Below are 21,468 nucleotides of genomic sequence, written 5' to 3' on the forward strand. Positions count from 1 at the left end.
AGGGGAAGGTGGTCCACACAGCCTACCTGGACCTCGCAAAAGCCTTCGATACAATACACCACTCGGGCATTATAGATAAGCTCACCAGCTTAAATATAAACCCCTATGTCACTAGATGGATTGCAAACTGGCTCAAGGACAGAACCCACATGGTTAGAATTGCTGGAACCATGTCAGACTCCAAACCAGTTACAAGTGGTGTCCCACAAGGCTCAGTCCTGGGACCTCTCTTGTTCGGTATATATTTCTCGGAGGTACAGGCCAACACAGAAGGACTGTGGCTGACCAAGTTCGCAGATAACTGCAAACTGGGCGCCATAATCGACTCTCCAGCCGACACAAGCATCCTCCAAAAGGGCCTCATAGAAACAGACAACTGGTGCCAGAGCCATGGCCTCAAGCTAAATGCCAAAGTGTACAGTCATCCCCTTTGGCAAAAATAAAGTGCCCACAAATTACCACATAGGTGGTAATCCATTAAGTACAGAAGAAGTAATTAGGGACCTGGGGACCCAAGTTGATAGCAATCTCTCATTTGACAACCATGTGGCCAAAGTGGTTAGAAAAACATTTTATATAGCCCACCTAATCATGAAAGGATTCACATCTAGATCAGGGGAGGTCATCGTGCCTCTTTACTCATCCCTCATCAGGCCCATAATTGAGTACAATGCCCCTTTTGGGATGTACCTTACCAGACACTTGCAGCAACTGGAAAGACCCCAAAAGTACCTCACCAAGAGGATCAAAGGGCTCAAACAGATGCCATATGCTGCACGGTTAAAGAAACTCCAGCTCTACTCAGTGGCATACCGCCTGTTCAGAGGCGATCTGTGCCTGACGTATAAAGCCATGTCCAACCCGGAATTAATGGACATGCTGCACCTCAGAAAATCCAAATCCCATCAAGCTACGCGCTTGAGAGACTTGAACCTCAGCACTGAAATAAATAGGACATGCTGGAGGGACACATTCATAACCCAGAGGCTCCCTTCACTCTGGAATAAAATCCCAGTCCAGGTTAGGCAGAGTCCCTCATTGACTCTCTTCAAGAGGAATCTTGATGAGTGGATGGGAGATCGTAGGTTTACCCCGGGTATCAATTCTGTGTCACTGTTAGACAGAGGCACAGTATACTAACCTCGAAAAAGGGCAAAGCAAAATAAATTTAAAATGGGTGGTGAAAGCCAAACACATTCTGGCTAGGCTTATAAATGCCCTAGGGCAGACAGCCTAGCATGAACCTATGAACCTATGAGTATTGTAGCTAGGCAACTAGTGGTCATCTAGATCAAAAACCTAGTACTGATTTAGTAACTTATGTGAAGCTCTGTATGAAATAAAACAGCTCACTTAATGCTAAATGGAAGTTACTCAGCAAGATACCTCTGCAAATATCAAGTATGCATTTCAAGTTGTGTATTTTACAGGGGACCCTTCAAGGGATACTTTGATACTGCGTACAATCAAAACTCAAATGCTTCTTCTAATTCACTGTGAAACTGCAACAAAAAAGAAGATACAAAACTACATAGACATGAACAGTTTTGCCGGCAGGACCACGAAGATTGGCAATAGCAACACACAAAGAAAAGATCAATTGACTAATTGGGTGAGGTTTTCTAAAGCAGAAGATCTGACGCACACAGGCTGACTGAGGGAATTAAGCTGGGGAAGAAGTGCCAAGACAGGGCCAGCAACTCAAATTCCATTTTTTAAAAAACATACATGATCTCAACTATTTGTTCTCACCTCTCCAAGCATTTTTAAAGAATGTGAAATACAAATTATAACAAAAACAAAATTAATCAGAGACACTCCTACTGAGGAATATCAAATATCTTTCCTTTCTAACTGAAGTCTGATCTGAGCGTACACATAAGGGCATCATAAGCTGTGCCTTCACATGCATTATGGGCAAGAAGGAACCCTCCAAGAAAAGTTCAGATTAAAAAGAAAAAAAAAATGTAAATAAGTAGCTATCATGCTGTTGGCTGGTTGGGACTGTTGCAAAAATTAAGGACAAGGTGAAAAAAAAATACAATTTATTTCAGCTTTGGACCATAGTGATCCTTTAAAGTTTGAACAATGCATTGTGGCTTTGCAAGAAACTCGTTTGCCTGAGCAGGAGCGCAATTGTTTGATGAACAGATACTGGTCCATGGAAGTAGTTTCTGTCTTTCAAGATGCATGTAGACGGGTAATGCTAATGTTTAAACAATGCTTAAATGACAGTAGATGAAACACTGACCGACACACAGGACTATGATACAGGACGGAAAGATACATAGAATGTACACTTGTGTTATTGTACATTGAGTTTACTTCTGCCTCCTCATATCCCAAAACAGTCTGCTCAGGGGAGGTATAAGGAAATGATTGTTGTTCCGGAAGGCCCAGCATTATACTTAGGGAACTGGAATACAATGAACACTTCAGAAGTAGACCCAATCAATAATGAATGCCATGTTTCGGGTAGCATGTATGAACTGATTTGCCCTGACTGCCGTTTCAGACATTAATTCAAACATCAAATAGTACAAATTTTATTCCAGGAGATCTCAGCCTGGATCATGAAAAGATATACAGCATGCATTTTTTGTCCAACAAACATCTTTATTAAATTTTCACACGACATAGGCAATCTTACATTAATACAAATGAAAAACAAATAATGGCTCATTCAAATCCTGCTTTTTAAACCTAGTTCCTGCTCTGCACATATTGTTCTGAAAATTCCCATTTTTTTCCTATGGAGTTTGCACTCTTCCTTTCCTAAAGATCCCAATTCCAGTTGTTTTATATTCACTACTACTGGTAAAGTTGGTCTAGACTTTGATTTTCATATTCTAGTAACTGCTTTTTGGTAGACACCATAATTAGACTAAGAAGGGCTTTACTATGTCTAGGCAATTCCGATTCTCTATCATAACTCAAAAAAAAAATCATCTCCCAAGTGAATCCAATCTGCTCAACCAACATCTCTGACAGAGTGGTCTGCAGGGAATTCCTAAAGTCTGCCAGCTCATTGCACTCCCAAAAAATATATTCCTAGACACCTCTTTCATGCCCATCACACATCCAACATTTGCTATCTACCTGAGGAAAAATTCTTTGAAGTCTACTTGGGGTATAAAAATACCTATGCAAACACTTCCAGGCAAAGATCCTAAACTTTCTAGACTTTATTGCATGCATTTTTGGTTACATCCTGTAGTAATGTCTGAGCAGGCATCACTACAATCATACAGTGTTCAATTGTGCTAGCCGCAAAGGAAGAGTACTACAGTACTGACATTTTCCTACAGGTTACGGTAACCAAAAGGCATCTGTTGATTTATTTTTTCACACATATGCGTTAGCCAGATAGGTGCTGTGGTCAAAAGACACTTTCAAGGCATGACCCAATTCCTAAACATTCCAAGGATGTCTAGTTCACTCCTTAATATTTTGCTTGACATCACACAATACGTAGACTGTAAACCATTTTATATACAAATTTATTAATGCTGATACAGCGAGAGAGACAAGCAAGGCCATATATCCAACTTCTTTCAAGAATTCTAGACAAAGTAAAAAACAATAATGGGGGACAGACCCAAAATTAGGGATTTTTTTAAAATTATTACTCTAATCCACTTTAAAAAGTAGAACAGGTTTTACATCAACATGCATTTTTGGAACAGGAAGTACAAAACGTATATCTGGCAATGTTTTTTTTTTTCTTTCGGCTTTTCCCGGTTAGGGGTCACCACAACGGAACTCCGGTCTGCTAATGATTGGCAGTTGATTTTTTTTTATGGTGCCGAGGTGCCAGCCCAAAGCCCAACCTTCAACAAAGGCACTCCCATTCACGCATGTCTTTCGAATGACACTCGAACATGGGGAGGACATGCAGACTCCACACAGAAGGCGCTCCAGCTGAATCGAACGGGAGAACCTCTTGCTGAGGCGACATTACCGCTGCACCACAATAAATCCTTTGGAAATGTTTGATTTTTCTGGTAAACCACTAAAGACAAGAAAAATATTAAGCAAAAATTAGAAATAGTAGAAAGTTATGAGCAAGGTAAAGCCCCCAAGGAATTCCCCTACTCCGTGAAGATTTCTGAATGAAGAGTAAAGCTGTCGGAGTTATCAGTTTTATTTTATCTAAATTTACTTTTCAACTTACAATGTTTCTTTCTAGCCATGTACCTGTGGACATACCTTATAAGAGAATTCTGCTGCAGTTTTCACCATCTTACAGACAGTATATATCCAATGGCAAAATTAAGTTAAACATCTCTGCTGTATTCCTCACACACATCCTGTGAATGATATTCTATTCCTTGACTATGACATGATGCTACAGATGCAAGGGGCACCTTGGGTCACTGAGCATAACTTTTTTGTATACCTCAGCACACTTGTCAGTGGTACGCTGTGTCAGAAACCCTCATACTACCCCCATTCACATCTGAAGCAAGCCAAACCCAGAGAACTATCGGCACTCTGACGCATCTTTTAGTGGGAGATCACAATATGTACCCTCAGTGTGCCAAGCAAAACCAATACTTATAAAGGTGCTTTAAGCCTATCACCTGAGGAAATATGTGAAAATAGAATAATTAGGAATATTTATAAAATTGTATTAGAAATATAAAAATAAAATCAGGCAGTACAAGAAGACATTAAAATGGAGGAAAACCACTATAATTAATGCATCACCAAACATGTTAAATACCATGAAACAGAACCACAGAAACAAAATAAAAAAAATGTGACAAATCTGAAACTGGTCGCCTCATTTATTTAATTTCTATCAACTTAAGGCCCACAACACACATGCAGCTGTTATCATAAGTGTATCCTGGACTGATTAAATGAGTTCTCACTGTCATACAAACAGCAGTGCAAGGCTATGTAATTAGACCCAGGTATGCAAGGTTGTTTTACAGCTCAATATTTCAGTCATTATGCCATACTGCACTGGTCTGACCATATCAGTCAATGTAAAATAACCACTATTCCAAAATCCCAACTCTCTACCAGAGTCAAAGTCAAAATTTTTGCTGGAAAAAAGTTCCTCTGTGATGTCAAATGGACAGTATTCACCATGGAATACCTCAGGGATTCTACACTACTGATCGCCACTGATTCTAAGGGCAACCACAAAGCATTCTATAGCTATGTCAAGAATCTCAATGGCAACACCTAGATCTGAGTTACAGCACAATGGCACGAAAATTACAGAACCAACTGATATTGCCAACATCCTGGCAGATAGGTTCTTAACTTTACCCCCCTCTCACCCCCTAAAGGGCCCATATCTCTACAGGAAGAATTCAGAGTCCCTGTAATCACATCTATGCAGGTAAAATATGCACTCTCCAAAACCAAAAACACAGCATTCATGGGACGGGACAACATCCCAGGCTGCGTTTTACACAAACTATAAAATGAACTGGCTCCCCAGCTAAGCACCATGTTCAATCATAGTCTTGAGTCAGGCTTTGTGCCCACTGAATGGCGCACAACAACAGTTATCCCACTCCACAAAGGGGAAGCCACAACTGATCCTGGGAACTATCCCCCTATTAGCCTGACGAGCCTGGTCTGCAAGGCCATGGAACGCATCATCATGAAACTCAAACAAAGACATTGGTAGCCTCCAAACTCTGGACCCTACCCAGTTCAGGTTTGTGAAAGGCAAATCATGCCTTCTGAAGCTCATCGACTTCTTTGAGGCAGTCACCAAAGCCGTAGACGAGGGCAAGGTGGTTCACACAGCCTATCTTGACCTCGCTAAGGCTTTCAACACCATCCACCATTCTGGAATTATAGCTAAACTCACTAAACTAGGTATAAATCCCTACATCACAAGATGGGTTGCCAACTGGCTCACTGACAGAACCCACATTGTAAAAGTTGTATACTCCAAATGTGACTTTAAACCACTGACAAGTGGAGTACCACAGAGTTCAGTCCTGGGACCCCTCCTGTTTGTATCTACTTCTCTTAAGTACAGGCTAACACAGAAGGCCTCTGGCTAACGAAGTTCGCAGATGACTGCAAACTAGGAGTCATAGTCGAGTCCCCAAATGATGTGGACATCCTACAGAAGAGCCTCACTGAGACAGATGCCTGGTGTCAGAGGCATGGCCTCAAGCTCAATGCCAAAAAGTGCATGGTCATCCCCTTTGGTAAAAACTCTGTACCCATGAACTACCACATAAACGGCAGTCTACTCAATGCCAAATGTGTGATAAGAGACCTTGGGACCCAGGTGGACAGTAGTATCTCCTTTGATCACCACAGTAGTCAGAAATCCTTCTATGTGGCACACCTCATCACAAAAGGGTTCTCATCCAAGAAAAAGAGGTCATTATTCCCCTCTAACTCAGCACTCATTAGACCCATTGTAGAGTACAATGCCCCTTTTGTATTTTACCTCGCAAGACAGCTGCAGCAGCTGGAAAGGCCACAGACATACCTCGCAAAGAGGATTACTGGCCTCAAAAAGATGCCCTACATGGACGGTCTCAAAAAACTCCAGCTTTACTCTGTAGCACCACCTACTCTGCCTAACATATAAAGCTATGTTAATAAACCCAGACCTGTTGGACATGCTACACCTAAAGAAATCCCAATCCCTCCAAGCTACACACTCTAGGGACCTAAACCTTGTCACCACAACAAACAGGACATGCTGGAGGGATAGATTCTTGTCCCAGAGACTCCCTATACCCTTGAACAAGCTACCCATCTATGTCAAGCAAAGTTCTTCATTAGCACTCAAGAAAAATCTTGATGAGTGGCTGGGAAATAGGAAATACACCCCAGGGATTACTTCTGTGGCTCTGCTCGACAGGGCACAGGATTGGGTGACGTAAGCCAGGAAACCTTGTTGGCTAGGCTTACTTAGGCCCTTGGGCCAATAGCCTAGTACCTACCTATGAACCTATGTAATGGGAGAATCATTCCTGGAAGAGGAGGAATGGCAATACGGAGAGGTGGCAGCTAAACAGCAGTACTTGATTTACGTTTCTCAGATTTAGCAAACATTCTCTAAGGAATGGAAATGTGCTTTATTACTGTCATAAAGGTTTCCAAGCAGAGGGCTACAATATTCAGTTTGCAGACATGGAGTATCTACATTAAACATAAATCAAGCAACTAGGATCCACTGATGAACCCAGAATTTGATGTTAGGACAGTCCCATCATGGCCTTCCTTTTAGGAAGCAGTTTAAAGAGAGATCATTTCCTTACACTGAAGCTGAACATATGCTTCTGCAAGCCTGCATTTCTGGAAGGGAAGGAAGACATGAGACTTGACTAAAGCAAAATGTTCTCTGCTCCCTACTCTGAAAAAGGTAGAAAAATGCCTTCAACTACTCTGGCACAACTTAGCCAACTTCCTGTTACCTTATTATGCAAGTAAGCCCTGTGCACCTGCATGTAAGAATTACCAGGGAGGTGCAATAAACTGGTTCTTACAAGATACAAGGATATACAGCTCTAAAGATTAGTGTAAAAAAATCTTACCATAACCATAGATGTCCTTCTCTTCCATGTTGCAGCATTCTCACTTGTGGGATATCCTCCACCTCAGGCAAACTGAACATCAGTCTCATATACTGAAGCTTAAGCCTGGCTGCTGTAAGGGCTGTGGGACATCACATGCAGGTACCATAAAGTGCGGGCCATAAACGTGATGTCCGCATGCACAAACCACAAAAATGAATGGCCAGTCAGACAATAGTCTAAGGGCAGCTGAACAAGCAGAGGTTATATGTATCTTTGTGAGGAATTTGCCGACCACAATTACATTTTCCCATTCTAGATGACACGAATAGAATCTGCTAATAATAGATAAACAGCAACCTAAGCTTAGCCAAAAATAAGGAAATATTCCCCAATCGGGTACTTATCTTAAACATAGTCAGTAGCGTGGAGCAGAATGAGCAAGCTGATGTTTGACTGCGTCAGATAAGCTCTGATTTACCCCACAACCAAGAAAATAGTAAAGAAGGTGTAGACTGAAACGAGGGAGAATAATTTCTTTTGAGCTTAAAATTAAATAACACAAACACCAGCTGTGGGCCAAAGTTGGAAAATGCCTCTATGAAAAGTTTCTGCACAGTTTAAATGAGGTCAGAGACTGGCAGTCTTTTCCAACATAAAAAAGAGCTCCCCTACCCATACATTTTCAGGCCATGGATAAATCCAAAATTAAATAAGACTAACAGGTATTTTAGAGCCACTACTGAATCATATCACCAAAGTGAAAAACAATGATAACATGTAACCACTGGACCAAAATGGCATCAGTTTCATAACATTAATTCTTCCTAGTGGAGGGCTTTTGGGCAGCTTTAGAAATTTCAACAACAACCTCCCAAGAAGCCTAAATCATTATCATTATGACAGCAACTACAGCAACTGAAAGAACCAGAGTCAGTACAGATGGATGGATACCATCCAATGGTTGTTAGAGCATATTCTTGAACAAGGTGAGTATCTAGTGAGGATGGAGACAAAGCACAGAATTAAGGGATCCAAAATTACCAGGGCCATGAATGACACAGCACTGGTATAAGGAAAGATTCATAACTGGTATCCCCACATTAGGAAAGTTTGCCACACCATTTTGAAAAGAATGGCCACTCACAAAGAGATAAAACATTCCTACCAAATTGTTCCAAGGAAATTCCCACCAACAAAACACACACCACTGAAAGGCACCACTGCCCACAGCCCATTTCCACAACAGACTGCCTCCTTTCAAGGAGGGAAGGGATTACATGCTTCTCTGCTTGCTGATACACCAAATAACTGCTTTGTTGTGCACCTAAACTGAAATGTGACCTCCCCCATAAAAAAGGAATGAATTACTGGGAGAACTAACTTGACAGTCTTCAGCTCCAGCAGACAGATGCAGTGTAGATAAACATACCTGTCCCAGACACCTTAGATGAAATAAAAAAATGGCTCTCCACCCAATGGAGGCAGGATTGACATTTACCACCAGACTGAATGGCTAAAAGGCGAACCCAATGTGAAAGTTTGAGGGAGATCTCCATGTGGCTACAGTTTTAAAAGAAGGTCCTACAAGAAGTTCCTGCTCATGTGGCCACTGCAGACTACATTCACACAGCTGCAATCAAACCATTAGATGTATGAAATCAGATCACAGTAGATCCAATCTCAGGGCTCAAACTTAGGAAAACATGGGAGAAGGCGATAATGGGAGCAAGCAAGGAGGGATGAAGCATTTTGATGTTATGATGCAAGTAGACACTAACATGTCACAGTAGAAAGATACAAGAAATTAAAGTTTTGAAGGTAGTACTATCAATAGCGTTAGCTCTGCTAAAAACTAGAATGACAAGAGAGCATAAGGACTGGCAGCTGCAGTAGACAAGCAAGGAATCAAAACTGGGAGGATGATGGGAGACAGATCAGAGAGGGAACAGCTGTAAGCCAGGGACAATCATCTCCATCTTAAAACAGAAACGACAGTGCTCTTTTCAGCTGGACCCAAAAGGTCAGTCCCCACCCAAAGATGAAATGGGGGAGAGCATTTCACAGAGAGGAGCAAGTGCTCAAGCAGTTGAAAGAAATTAAAACAGACCGAGAACAGTGACTTGGAGCAATGCAACACCAATGGTATCCCAGAAACATGCACCAGAGACAACAGGGGAATGAACATACAAGTAACAGGGTAAAGGCTGTTTTGGAATTACGCGAGGAGGGGATGGTGGCATATGTCAATGTCCTTGGTTTGGCAGATATATATATATATATATATATCTATATCTATACACACCCAGAGCACCAGGAATTTTCTATATATATAAAAAAAAAAAATACAAAGCAATACCCGACAAATAGCAAAGAAATAAGTTTGTAACAAGATCCTCCCCTGCCTCAAACCTGAGAGACCGCCTATGGTCCCTGTGCATGGGAATTCATAAAAAACACAATTTCATCATCATAACACACTTTTATTTGCAGCAAAACATTTGGGTAAATCACCCTTTTTGAATGCTAAAATGTGTACACAATTCATCCATCACATTTAAATAAGTGGAAAATGAGCATCACATGACTACAGCCAACTACTCAATTAAAACTTCTCCAAGAACTTTTAAAGAAACCTACACATATATAGAAAAGACATATACATAAAAAAGGACATTATATATATATACATATATATATATATACATATATATATATATATACACATACATGCATTACATATATATATATATATATATATATATATATATATATATATATATATATATAAACAGCCTATAAAGTTTGTTGCTGTATTTTCACTAAAACAGGTTTAATACTAACTAAATTATTAGGTTCGGAGTCTGTACATAATCTAATAATCCATCACATTCTTTATTTTCCAAATAATTATTTATATCACCTCCTCTAATTCCTTTATGTACAGTGTCTATTACCCTAAATCTAAAAGAATGGTCTATATCAATGCATTTTTATCATTATTTCTCCGAATATCTGACTTGTGCTCAATAATGCATTCCTTCAGTTGTCTAGTGGTCTTACCTACATAGAATGACGAGCGCTTTACTCAGGTGGCAAGATAGACCACATTAACACTGTTAAAAGTGGCTGTACAGTGAAAATTAAACCGCTTGTCAGATACAGGGTGAATAAACCTACCACCGTCTCTCATAATAATATCATACTACTGCAGGCTATACAGTTAAAAGTTCTAAATGTTGTCCCTATTTTACATTCTCCATCATTGTTAAAATCTTTATAAACACAACCTTCTCTTCAGATACCTTAGATTTCCATAAGAAAAATAAGGTTTATCATCTATAATAGTCTGCAGTTCAGGTAACAATAGCAAAATAACCCAGTTCTTTTGTATAATTTTCTTAACATCATTCGTCCTTAACTTGTAGGTGGTTACATATCTAATTTTATCATGATGCAATTTAGTCTGAGATGTAACATAGTCATTTTCTGTAAATATTGGTTTTAAAGAATGTGCCCTATTAAACTTTACATCTTCAACGATTTTTAAAATATCGGCCCGATTATACCCACTACTTATAAACTCCTCACTCAGGTCACTCCAAGGCAAGTACAAATATGACTCGGTCATTGTCCATGCTGGTGTGAATGACCTGAGACATACCTCCCTGGACTACATGAAAAGAGACATAAAGGAGCTCTCTGAGCATGTAGCCCAGGTCGGTATGACCCTGACCTTGAGTAGCATCTTACCCTCACCAAGAATGATGCCACAATATGAAGACAAGATGATCAATTTCAACAATTGGCTTAAGTATTGGTGTCATTCAAAGGGGATCCAATGCCTGTCAGCTTGGGATGATATGCACGACAAGCCACGATGCTTTGCAAGGGACGGCTTGCACCTGTCACCCCTGGGCTTTCGGATATTGGCAAAGGCTCTTGCTACCCCCATAGTGCTTTTTTTAGGCAAGGCTCAAAAGACAAACCCACCTCCATACGTATCACAAGGGATAAGAAACTAAGAGTAATGCTACTCAACGCTAGAAGTCTAAACCTCAAGATGCACTTTTCGAAACTCTCCTTAGCATGGAGAACATCGATATCTGTGCAGTAACAGAAACCTGGTTCAGGACTCCCGAGAGCACCCCAGCACTACCAGGTTATACCTCATACCATGCTTTTCGGCCCCAAAACTTGGACCGAACCACAAAAGGAGGGAGTATCGATATTCATCAAAGATACCCACACCTCCAGGTTGGTGGCAAAGCACGAAGCATCAGAGACTATCCATGTGCAACTAACAGTGGGTAAAACTGCCTTCCAGTTTATAGCCTGCTACAGACCACCCTCCCAAACCCAGGAACCCCACTCGGCCTTCCTGACAACACTGGAAAATATGAAGGTCTCTCCGAACACCATTATATTGGGCGACTTCAACTACCCAAACATAGATTGGGAGCATTACTCTAGCTCCAACACCCTTGCCCAAAGGTTCCTAGAATTCATAAACTCAAATGCAATGGAACAACTTGTTACCACTCCCACAAGAGGGGAAAACATACTGGACCTGATCATCACCAACATGGGGACTCTATGCTCCAGACCAGAAGTGTATCCCTCACTGGTAAGATCAGACCATAAACTGATCTCACTGGATATTCACATCCCGACCCCACCCCCTGCCCAGAAAACCAGTGAAAAACTTCTCTAAAGCAAATTTCACACTGACCCCACCCCCTGCCCAGAAAACCACAGTAAAAAACTTCTCTAAAGCAAATTTCACACTCCTCAAAACTGAGGTGGAATCCTTCAAAGCCCCCGGGCCTGTGGAAAATACGGCCCAGACCGCAGAATCCTTTATAAATGCATTCTATGAACACCTTCAGGAATGCATGGATCATGCAATCCCAAATAAAACCAAGACCCAATCCTCCAAAGGCAGACGACCTGTCTGGTGGACCCCAGCCATAAACAAACTATACAATAGAAGGAGGAAGCTACTACATGATAGAGCAAAATCCCAAAAAGGGAAGGCATCTTTGATCAGTATTAGCAAAAAACTAAGGGCACTCATAAAATCGTCAAAGGCCATCTTCGAGAGAAAAATTGCACAGGACACTAAGGATAATCACAAGGCTTTCTTTAGTTATGTTAGGAACCTGGGTGGGAATTCCCAGATATGCTCAGAATTAGTCCAAAATGACAAAAAATACACTGATCCCACAGACCTTGCCAACATCCTAGCTGACAGGTTCAGCGCAAACTTCTCCCCCCCCCCTCCCCACCAAAAGGGCAAATATCTATCCCAGCAGAGTGCTGCCCCCCTGACATCTCAGATGCTCAGGTGGGAGCCGCCCTCTCCAAAGCAAAAACACAGCATCAATGGGACCAGATGGTGTCCCAGGCTGCGTCCTACATGAACTCCAAGAAGAGCTAAACCCAAACATAAAACTACTGTTCAATCTCAGCCTTACTACAGAATATGGACCCAAAGAGTGGCGTACAGCAACAGTGGTCCCTCTCCACAAAGGTGGTGCCTCAACGGACCCTGGAAACTATCGCCCCATAAGCCTGACTAGCTTGGTCTGCAAAGCTATGGAAAGGATCATCATGGACCTCATAAATAAAGATATTGGGGACCTACAGACACTGGATCCTACCCAGTTTGGCTTTGTTAAGGGCAGATCCTGCCTCTTAAACCTGGTTGACTTCTTTGAAACAGTCACCAAGGCCATTGACGAAGGGAAGGTGGTCCACACAGCCTATCTGGACCTCGCAAAAGCCAATACAATACCCCACTCGGGCATTATAGATAAGCTCACCAGCTTAAATATAAACCCCTATGTCACTAGATGGATTGCAAACTGGCTCAAGGACAGAACCAACATGGTTAGAATTGCTGGAGCCATGTCAGACTCCAAACCAGTTACAAGTGGCGTCCCACAAGGCTCAGTCCTGGGACCTCTCTTGTTTGGTATATATTTCTCGGAGATACAGGCCAACACAGAAGGACTGTGGCTGACCAAGTTCGCAGATGACTGCAAACTGGATGCCATAATCGACTCTCCAGCCGACACAAGCATCCTCCAAAAGGGCCTCATAGAAACAGGCAACTGGTGCCAGAGCCATGGCCTCAAGCTAAACGCCAAAAAGTATATAGTCTTCCCCTTTGGCAAAAACAAAGTGCCCACAAATTACCACATAGGTGGTAATCCCATTAAGTACAGAAGAAGTAATCAGGGACCTGGGGACCCAAGTGGATAGCAATCTCTCATTTGACAACCACGTGGCCAAAGTGGTTAGAAAAACATTTTATATAGCCCACCTAATCATGAACGGATTCACATCTAGATTAGGGGAGGTCATCATGCCTCTTTACTCATCCCTAATCAGGCCCATAATAGAGTACAATGCCCCTTTTGGGATGTACCTTACCAAGCACCTGCAGCAACTGGAAAGACCCCAAAAGTACCTCACCAAGAGGATCAAAGGGCTCAAACAGATGCCATATGCTGCCCAGTTAAAGAAACTCCAGCTCTACTCAGTGGCATACCGCCTGTTCAGAGGTGACCTGTGCCTGACGTATAAGGCCATGTCCAACCCGGAATTAAGGGACATGCTGCACCTCAAAAAGTCCAAATCCCATCGAGCTACACGCTCGAGACTTGAACCTCAGCACTGAAATAAATAGGACATGCTGGAGGGACAGATTCATAACCCAGAGGCTCCCTTCACTCTGGAATAAAATCCCAGTCCAGGTTAGGCAGAGTCCCTCATTGACTCTCTTCAAGAGGAATCTTGATGAGTGGATGAGAGATCGTAGGTTTACCCCGGGTATCACTTCTGTGTCACTGTTAGACAGAGGCACAGTATACTAACCTCGAAAAAGGGCATAGCAAAATTAATTTAAAATGGGTGGCGAAAGCCAAACATACTCTGGCTAGGCTTATAAATGCCCTAGGGCAGATAGCCTAGTATGAACCTATGAACCTCAACCATTTCATTTATCAGCTTAACAAATCTTGTACCATCAGTATTTAGTTTACTGGCCCTGCTAAACTGGGCTTTCATAATCCCCGCAAAGATGTGAGGTGTGTGTCAACTCTATCTCTGCACATACCTATTGGCATGCACGTTTTTCTTATGAATACTAGTTTCAATCTTATTAAATTTCTTTTCTATATGTACATCCAAAAATACAATATCATTAGTAGAACTACTGCAATAAAAGTGTGTTCTGATGGTGGAATTGTGTTTTTTGTGAAAATGCCTTGGTGTTTTCGAGCTACCATTGTATCAGCCTTATCCACTTGTATGGGAATTTGTAGGCAGGCATACTTTAGATTCGGGGTGAGCTTCACAGCCTGTAGAAGCAGGAATAGTAAGACAACCTGCAATTCAAGTATTCAGAAGTATGCAGTCTAAGTATTTGTTCAAGCTGGACAGGTTGAAGCTAGCCTTCCAGAACACATCTTTTCTTGATACTGAGAAAAGCCCCGAGAAAAAACTTGTGGCCTCTTCTTCCCCTGGAACTCTGCACTACAACATGCTTTAATAATGCCTCTGGCAGGGACTGGAAAACATGTGGAGGTCTTTAGGCAATGGAGGCACACTCAAATTCTGGAACAAGTAGAAATTGCAACCTGTATGTCTGATATATAATCTGCAGCACCAATCTGTCTTCTATAACCACTTTCCATTTTCTTTTTTTGTAAAAAGAGCTATATGGCCCAATCCTGGTGGGGTCTGAGGAGAGGGTTTAAGTGCCAGACTTTGTTTTTGGTTAAGCAAGGGATGAACAGTCACAACTGCTCCCTGTGGGCCCCACCTAGGCTTTCCTTTCCAATTACCATTCCACTTTCTCTTGTAAAAAGTCTTCTTCCCCTCTGCTTGTTTCCATGTATTCCAGTAATTTTAAAAAAGGGCATTGTGTATTCCAGTAATGGTACAAAGTACATTGCTTGCAGAAATAAGTACTACTGTACTTGGTTATGAGTGAGTGGAATAGCTTGACCAATTCTACTCTTACGTTTTCCCTCCAGTATCTTAAAGATCTCTTGAGACGGGGAGTCCAAAAAGCAACATCTTGTTCAGTGGTACATTGGGAAGCTGCAACTTCACCACCTCAGGCAAGGGTCATCTTCTCCAGACATGTCACCTACTCACAGAACCTGTAGCAGCAGCCCCGAATAGTGCATCTGCAGCAGCATAATTCACATCTTTAATTTGGTGGCTTTGATTTATCCAAGCTGAAATGGTCAATGTATCTTTTGGGAGGAGCACTTAAGACCCAGCAATCATCCCATTTGAAGTGGGCTCTCATTAAAAGACAAGGTCTCCACAAATGTGGTATGCTCTGGTGGAGAACCAGAAGATAAAATGTCATCACAGACTATGTCATAACTCAAACAGGAGGGCATTTGAGACTTACAAGTGAGGACCCCCCCACGCACACACACAAACACACACAAGCACTTTAGAATCTGAAGAGTCTCTCTTGAAAAAAGTGCTGTGTCTTCCTCTTCTGAAGGTGGCTTCCTGCAATTAAAATTTTCAGAAAAAGGCCAATATAAAACTAAAAATATAAACGACAAACAAAAAACAATGAAAAAGGAGGCAAATATTATTGATGGAAGGGGAAGAAATACAGAAAGTGTATGGCAAATGTCCAAGTCAGGGATTAGTGAGAACAGCCTACTAGACTATCCCAGATTGTTGCAAAATGATTCCAGAAAGCTGCATGCTGACCATAGGAGCACGTCTTTAAAAGTGAAGTACACCTGTTTTGTCTGTCAAAATCAGACCCTCATAATGCTTGCCAAACGGGAAGGACAGAGAGGTCAGAAAAGCAAAAAAGTGTCTCTTCTGACCTCTCAGCTCTCCCCATTCTCTGCGTACTTTGTGGTCTACATGATCAGAAGTCATCCTCAGAGACATAAACCATACTTATAAATTAGAAATAAATAGACAGATACATAAAATTAAAAGGACATAATGGGCAGAGTTCACCTGAAGTGTTTTGCAAGTCCAGTCGCTCATTATCTGCTAATGCTTATTCCCCTACAAGCACTGTCTGTGTCTTCGGCGTGCCCACAGCAGCACAGGCAGTGTAGCAATCTACATAGGGAGTTAACAGAAGTGACAACAGCTCAGCTGCTGAGGACAACCTTTTCTTTAGCCAATGAGAACATGTGAGAAGTCAATGATCTCCAGTGGTGACCAAGAGCATAGTACTCGGTCAAATCATTCAGGCAATGGGTATAAAGATGCACATACAGGAATGTGTTTATAAACTTAAAATGTCAAAGAAACCTAGGGAAAATGAAGCAAAGTAGGTAGCTCTCAGGACTACATACCCCCAGTACAAACCAGAGCCAACACCGTCAGGTAGGTGGGCCTCACAATATTTCTAAGTGGAAGTTCAATGTGCAGCTTGGGGGTTGAAGGATGCACTACCCACTGCAGCAAGACAGAGAGCAAGCTACTGGCTGGATAGTAAGAACACATCCACGGTCCACTATGCACATAAAAAGAGTACAAGACTGTTTGCCCACATGCCAACAGAAATGCCCTGGCTCATCTTTTGTCCTTTACTCCTGATGATGCGCACATTTTAACGAGATCTTGTTTCTAAGCCTTGCTGCTCGCTTCTCCAAAGGGGCAGCTATATGCTACGTGACATACAGGCCCTTCCAGTTTCTTGGATGCATGCCACTGCCAGCAGAGAGCCTAAAACAAGCCAGACCATGACAGCACGTAGGAGTGGCACTTGCTTCAACAGACTCTTCCCTCATTCACTCCCAAAATGACACGAATCAAGTAGAAGGGACATAAAATACCCTTAAAGAGCGGAGGAGACAGTCTGTCAAATCTCCTTCTGCCATCAAGCAAATACAAGGTTAATTCACATGCACACTATCCCCAATTACATCACATTACGTAGTCACAGTTAGGGATAGGAGGAAAAAAAGGCAGAAGTATGCAAATAAAGTCCACATTTTCAGGAACAAGGGCTGAATGCCACATGCAGTTTCATAATACCATGTACACCAAACTGCAAGTCAGACTTTTTTGTCAAGACTATTAATATAGTGCTTACAAAGCTAAACGACTTCAGTTCACACATGCATTTATTTTGCGCAATGAGATGTGTGACTGAAATTTTAAAAAGTGATGGCGTAGGTACGATGGTTTTATATTTCTATAGTGTTTATTAAAATGTTTTCTTTTCAGAATGCTTGGCTGGTTAATCCTAGCTACATCCCTGACTTGGTCCATCTTTAACAACAGGACTTGTGCCCAGTGCAAATGTTTAGGAAGTTATGAAAGAAAAAAAGTTACTCTAAATGGAAAAAAAACGAGTGCTGCTACCAAAAGCAGTAAGGACCGCTGTGGTGACAGCTCTGCTGTGTCACTTAAGATGCTGCAATGCTCTAAAATCCATTTACCTTTACATAGTAGTATCTCAGTGCCCTGCTCAGCTTATCGTAGTTCATACTGGGTTTGTTCTTCCGGATTCCCCACAGCCTGGCTACCTCTTCTGCTTGCAGGAGCTTGAATTCACCATCATTTGAAGTCCACTGAATCAGGTGCTTGTTCTGAGGTTCCTGGAGCAGCTGTAGCAGGAACTGCCACAAGGTTATGGCACTATCCATAACACAGGAGCTGAAAAACAAAGACATAGATGAAGGTGTGCAAATTAATATTAGCTTTTAGCCTGTTAACACCTCTACAAATTCTCCTCTTTCCCCTACTTCCACTGTTTGCGATTCACAAATCTGCTGAGGATCAACTGGCTAGTTCAAAATACAGCTAATGGACATCCACTGTCAGACGAAAGAGAACAGTGAATATGAGTGGCACATATCTTTTCTATTAAGAGACCAAGTATATTGCACCTGTGAAAATGATATGCAGGTAAATGCATTAAGTTCAAGTCAACTTTCTCTGCACCTTTGATAGCATGCAGCTTTAAGAACTTTCCTGGTTAGCCAAAGACATGTTATCCAACCCTACCTCCCAGTTATCCACACCCAGCTCATCAAACTTCATCAAATCAGTACTCAACAGTTGATGTGGTGATGACAAAGACCCCAGCCCCCATTGCACATCAACCCACACACCTCATCCACTGGAAAGGAAAAAAAAAGTTTTTTTTTTTTTTTTTAAAGTTGACATGATCCTTCTGAAAACAGGATGAAAAACAGATGTGGCAATAAACAGTTGAAAAATAAAGGCAGAGTAATTTTCTGCAAGTGTCACTCCTACTGTCCACCTACAATAAGGTTAGCTTTCTGCACCACAGTAGACAGCAGCAGGAATGCTACCCATCAGGGCACTCTTCCTGGATATTGAAGGCCATTTTCATGAAATATAATCTTAGTCTAAAGAAATCCAAAACTCTGCAGTCAAGCTAGTCGTAAAAAAAAAAAAAAAAACTTTTAAAGCATAAAGCAGCAGCAACTCCTCATAAGTCAACATCTCACTGCAGTCACTTAAATCTGCAACCCTCAGGAGAATGCAGTGTAAAAACAGGCCATGATTTTCCATTCCTTCTGTCTAGACCTCAACTCTGTAGCAGGCACAGGACTTTTACAGACTTGTTATAGCACCAGTACTGTAGTGGGAATGCTGCAAATGGCTGCTACATACAACTTTACTTTGCTGCCCTACAAATAATAGATTATTTATTTATTTATTAACATTTATTTACACCCAACTGGACACGGCTCCTTTTTCAGCAGAGGCCCAGGGAGAAAAGCTCCACAGAACAATAAATGTGCAGCAGAGTACATGAAGAACAACTGAATATATACAACAGAAAATGACACATACTGCAGCAAATGTTAGATATACATACAATATGAAACATAGTAATCAACAGACATATCAATTTCTAGCTAGAAGCTAGGAATAAAGGTAGCGGTAGATAGTAGGTACAGGTAGACAGTTGCTCCTCCTTACCATGTGCATCTCTTTTTAATTTTCTACTACTTGTACATATACATGGAACCAGGTCTTAGGTTATGGACCAATCAGAGAGCCAGACCATCAATCACCTTAGTAAACAATCCCCAGACTGACCAGGGATACCATGCACCCCTTACAATAAGGGGCTTAGCCATCACCAGCCTCTGATGTGTCAGTATTTCTATAATCTGTTTTTTCGTAGTACACTAATAACTTTTGATACTTGTGCTGCCAGGCAGTGCCGTTCTGGTCCTCCTTACCTGATCCATAAGCCTCTGTAGGGGCAACAATGGTTACACAATTCTGAATAAATTAGAACATAGCTCTGCTGCCCACACACCACTGATCAGGTGCAAATGGCCCTATTTTACAGTGAAATTATCAACACAAGTAATTACAAGAATTGTAGAAAATTGCCTACAAGGCTAATGAAATCCTGAAGCAAGAGACACATTTTTTAAACCCGGAGGTAAATAAGGGATCATTTTATTATGCATTTATTTATTTACTTACCTACCCAGGAAACGCACTCCTGCCTATATTATTAAATGTCAAGCAGCCTTTGACAGATTTAAGCAGTTAAAGGCGTGGGGGGGGGGCTACTGCTGCCCATACTGAAACTATATACAAAACGTGCAGTTTACAGAAGTCACATGCTAAACTAAAGTGAAAAAAAAGTACAGTTATGTCACACTTGCTACAATTGTAGAAGTTCTACTAGATCTATGTTGCAGTTCTGATTCTTTGGTTCTTCCTGCCATGCAGAAGCCCATGACTGGTCCAGTTTCCAGAGTCTTTACATCATCCCTAGATGACAGACATCTGAAAATCAACAACTGGATGGCACGGTAATAAGAAGGGAGTGTGTTAGTGCAATCTCCAGGTCTTTCTAAGCAGTGAATGAGCAGTCTGATGCCAGGGGACAGCACAACCTCCCCAGTTGCCAGAGTTTAAGTGAGAAGGGAAAAAAACATAGGAGACAGAGAGGGGTGATGGATAGAAGAGAAAGTACAGTTGGTGTACACTTACCATAAATGTAGATGTTAGAGTGTATTCACTGTTGCAGTCATCACATTTGGGTTATTTGCCTGCAGGTAGCCCTCAGCCAGCCTGAATACCAGAGTCTTTGGATTTCTGCGTCGGATACGGTCTCTTCTTCCATGAAGTCAGGTCATCAGGGGTATAAAACATGCAGCCAACGCCATTACATCAGTTTTTCTTGCCCCAGATGTCAGGTGCCCCCACAATAGGAAGCAATTATATGGTATGGTACACCCCCACCAAAAAGCAAATACACCAAAAAAAATAAATATACCGAGCCAAGAGCAATCAGGGCTGGAGGACTGCAACAGTGAATACACTCGAACATCTAAATTTATGGTAAGTGTACACAACTGTACTATGTTCTTCGTGTTTCACTGTTGCAGTCATCACATTTGGATTGATTCCCAAAGCTAAGGAAGGGAGGAGGAAGTTAAAGAGCATTAGGTGGCAAATCCAGCTCTGGATTTAGGAAAGATAGGCATGTGGTAATGCTTGGTGAAGGTATGTACAGAGCTTCCAGGATGTCCCTGGCAGGGACTCCTCTGAGGAAGACCGCAGAGGTAGATGCAGCCTTGATGGAATGTGATCTTATCCCCTGTGGGGTAGGTTTTCCAAGGTGCTTGTAGCAGAAATGAATGCAATGGGCTATCCATTTGGAAATGGTTTGCTTTGAAATGGCCTTCCCATCTGTCCCTGCAGCAAAGCCAACTAGCAGCTGTTCAGATTTTCTGAGAGGCTAAGTCCTGTTCAAATAAAATCTAAGTTGTCTGTGCATGTCCAGAGAGTGCAGTATTTGTTCCCCTTCGTTTTGTGGATTAGGGAAAAAAGTAGGCAAATGAATGGACTGATTTGACACCACCTTGGGCATAAAGGAAGGATTAGTCCTTAGGGAAACCCTGTCTGGAAGATCAAGAAGGGTTCCACTGCCGAGAGAGAGCCTGTC

The 21,468-nt window shown here is 41.8% G+C and overlaps 1 protein-coding gene across 1 annotated transcript in view; it reads right to left on the minus strand.

Annotated features, from left to right (window-relative positions):
* ELK4 (ETS transcription factor ELK4) overlaps positions 1 to 21,468 on the minus strand; it is a 384,359-nt gene that overhangs the window by 162,503 nt on the left and 200,388 nt on the right. Inside the window, exon 2 of the mRNA XM_044076824.1 lies at positions 17,960 to 18,176. Coding sequence (XP_043932759.1) covers positions 17,960 to 18,166 — 207 coding nt within the window. The 5' untranslated portion in view covers positions 18,167 to 18,176. The remainder of the gene's footprint in view (positions 1 to 17,959; positions 18,177 to 21,468) is intronic.

This window comes from Protopterus annectens, chromosome 7.part0 (genome assembly GCF_019279795.1).
Source record: "Protopterus annectens isolate FY-2018-M chromosome 7.part0, PAN1.0, whole genome shotgun sequence".
Classification (NCBI taxonomy): domain Eukaryota; kingdom Metazoa; phylum Chordata; order Ceratodontiformes; family Protopteridae; genus Protopterus; species Protopterus annectens.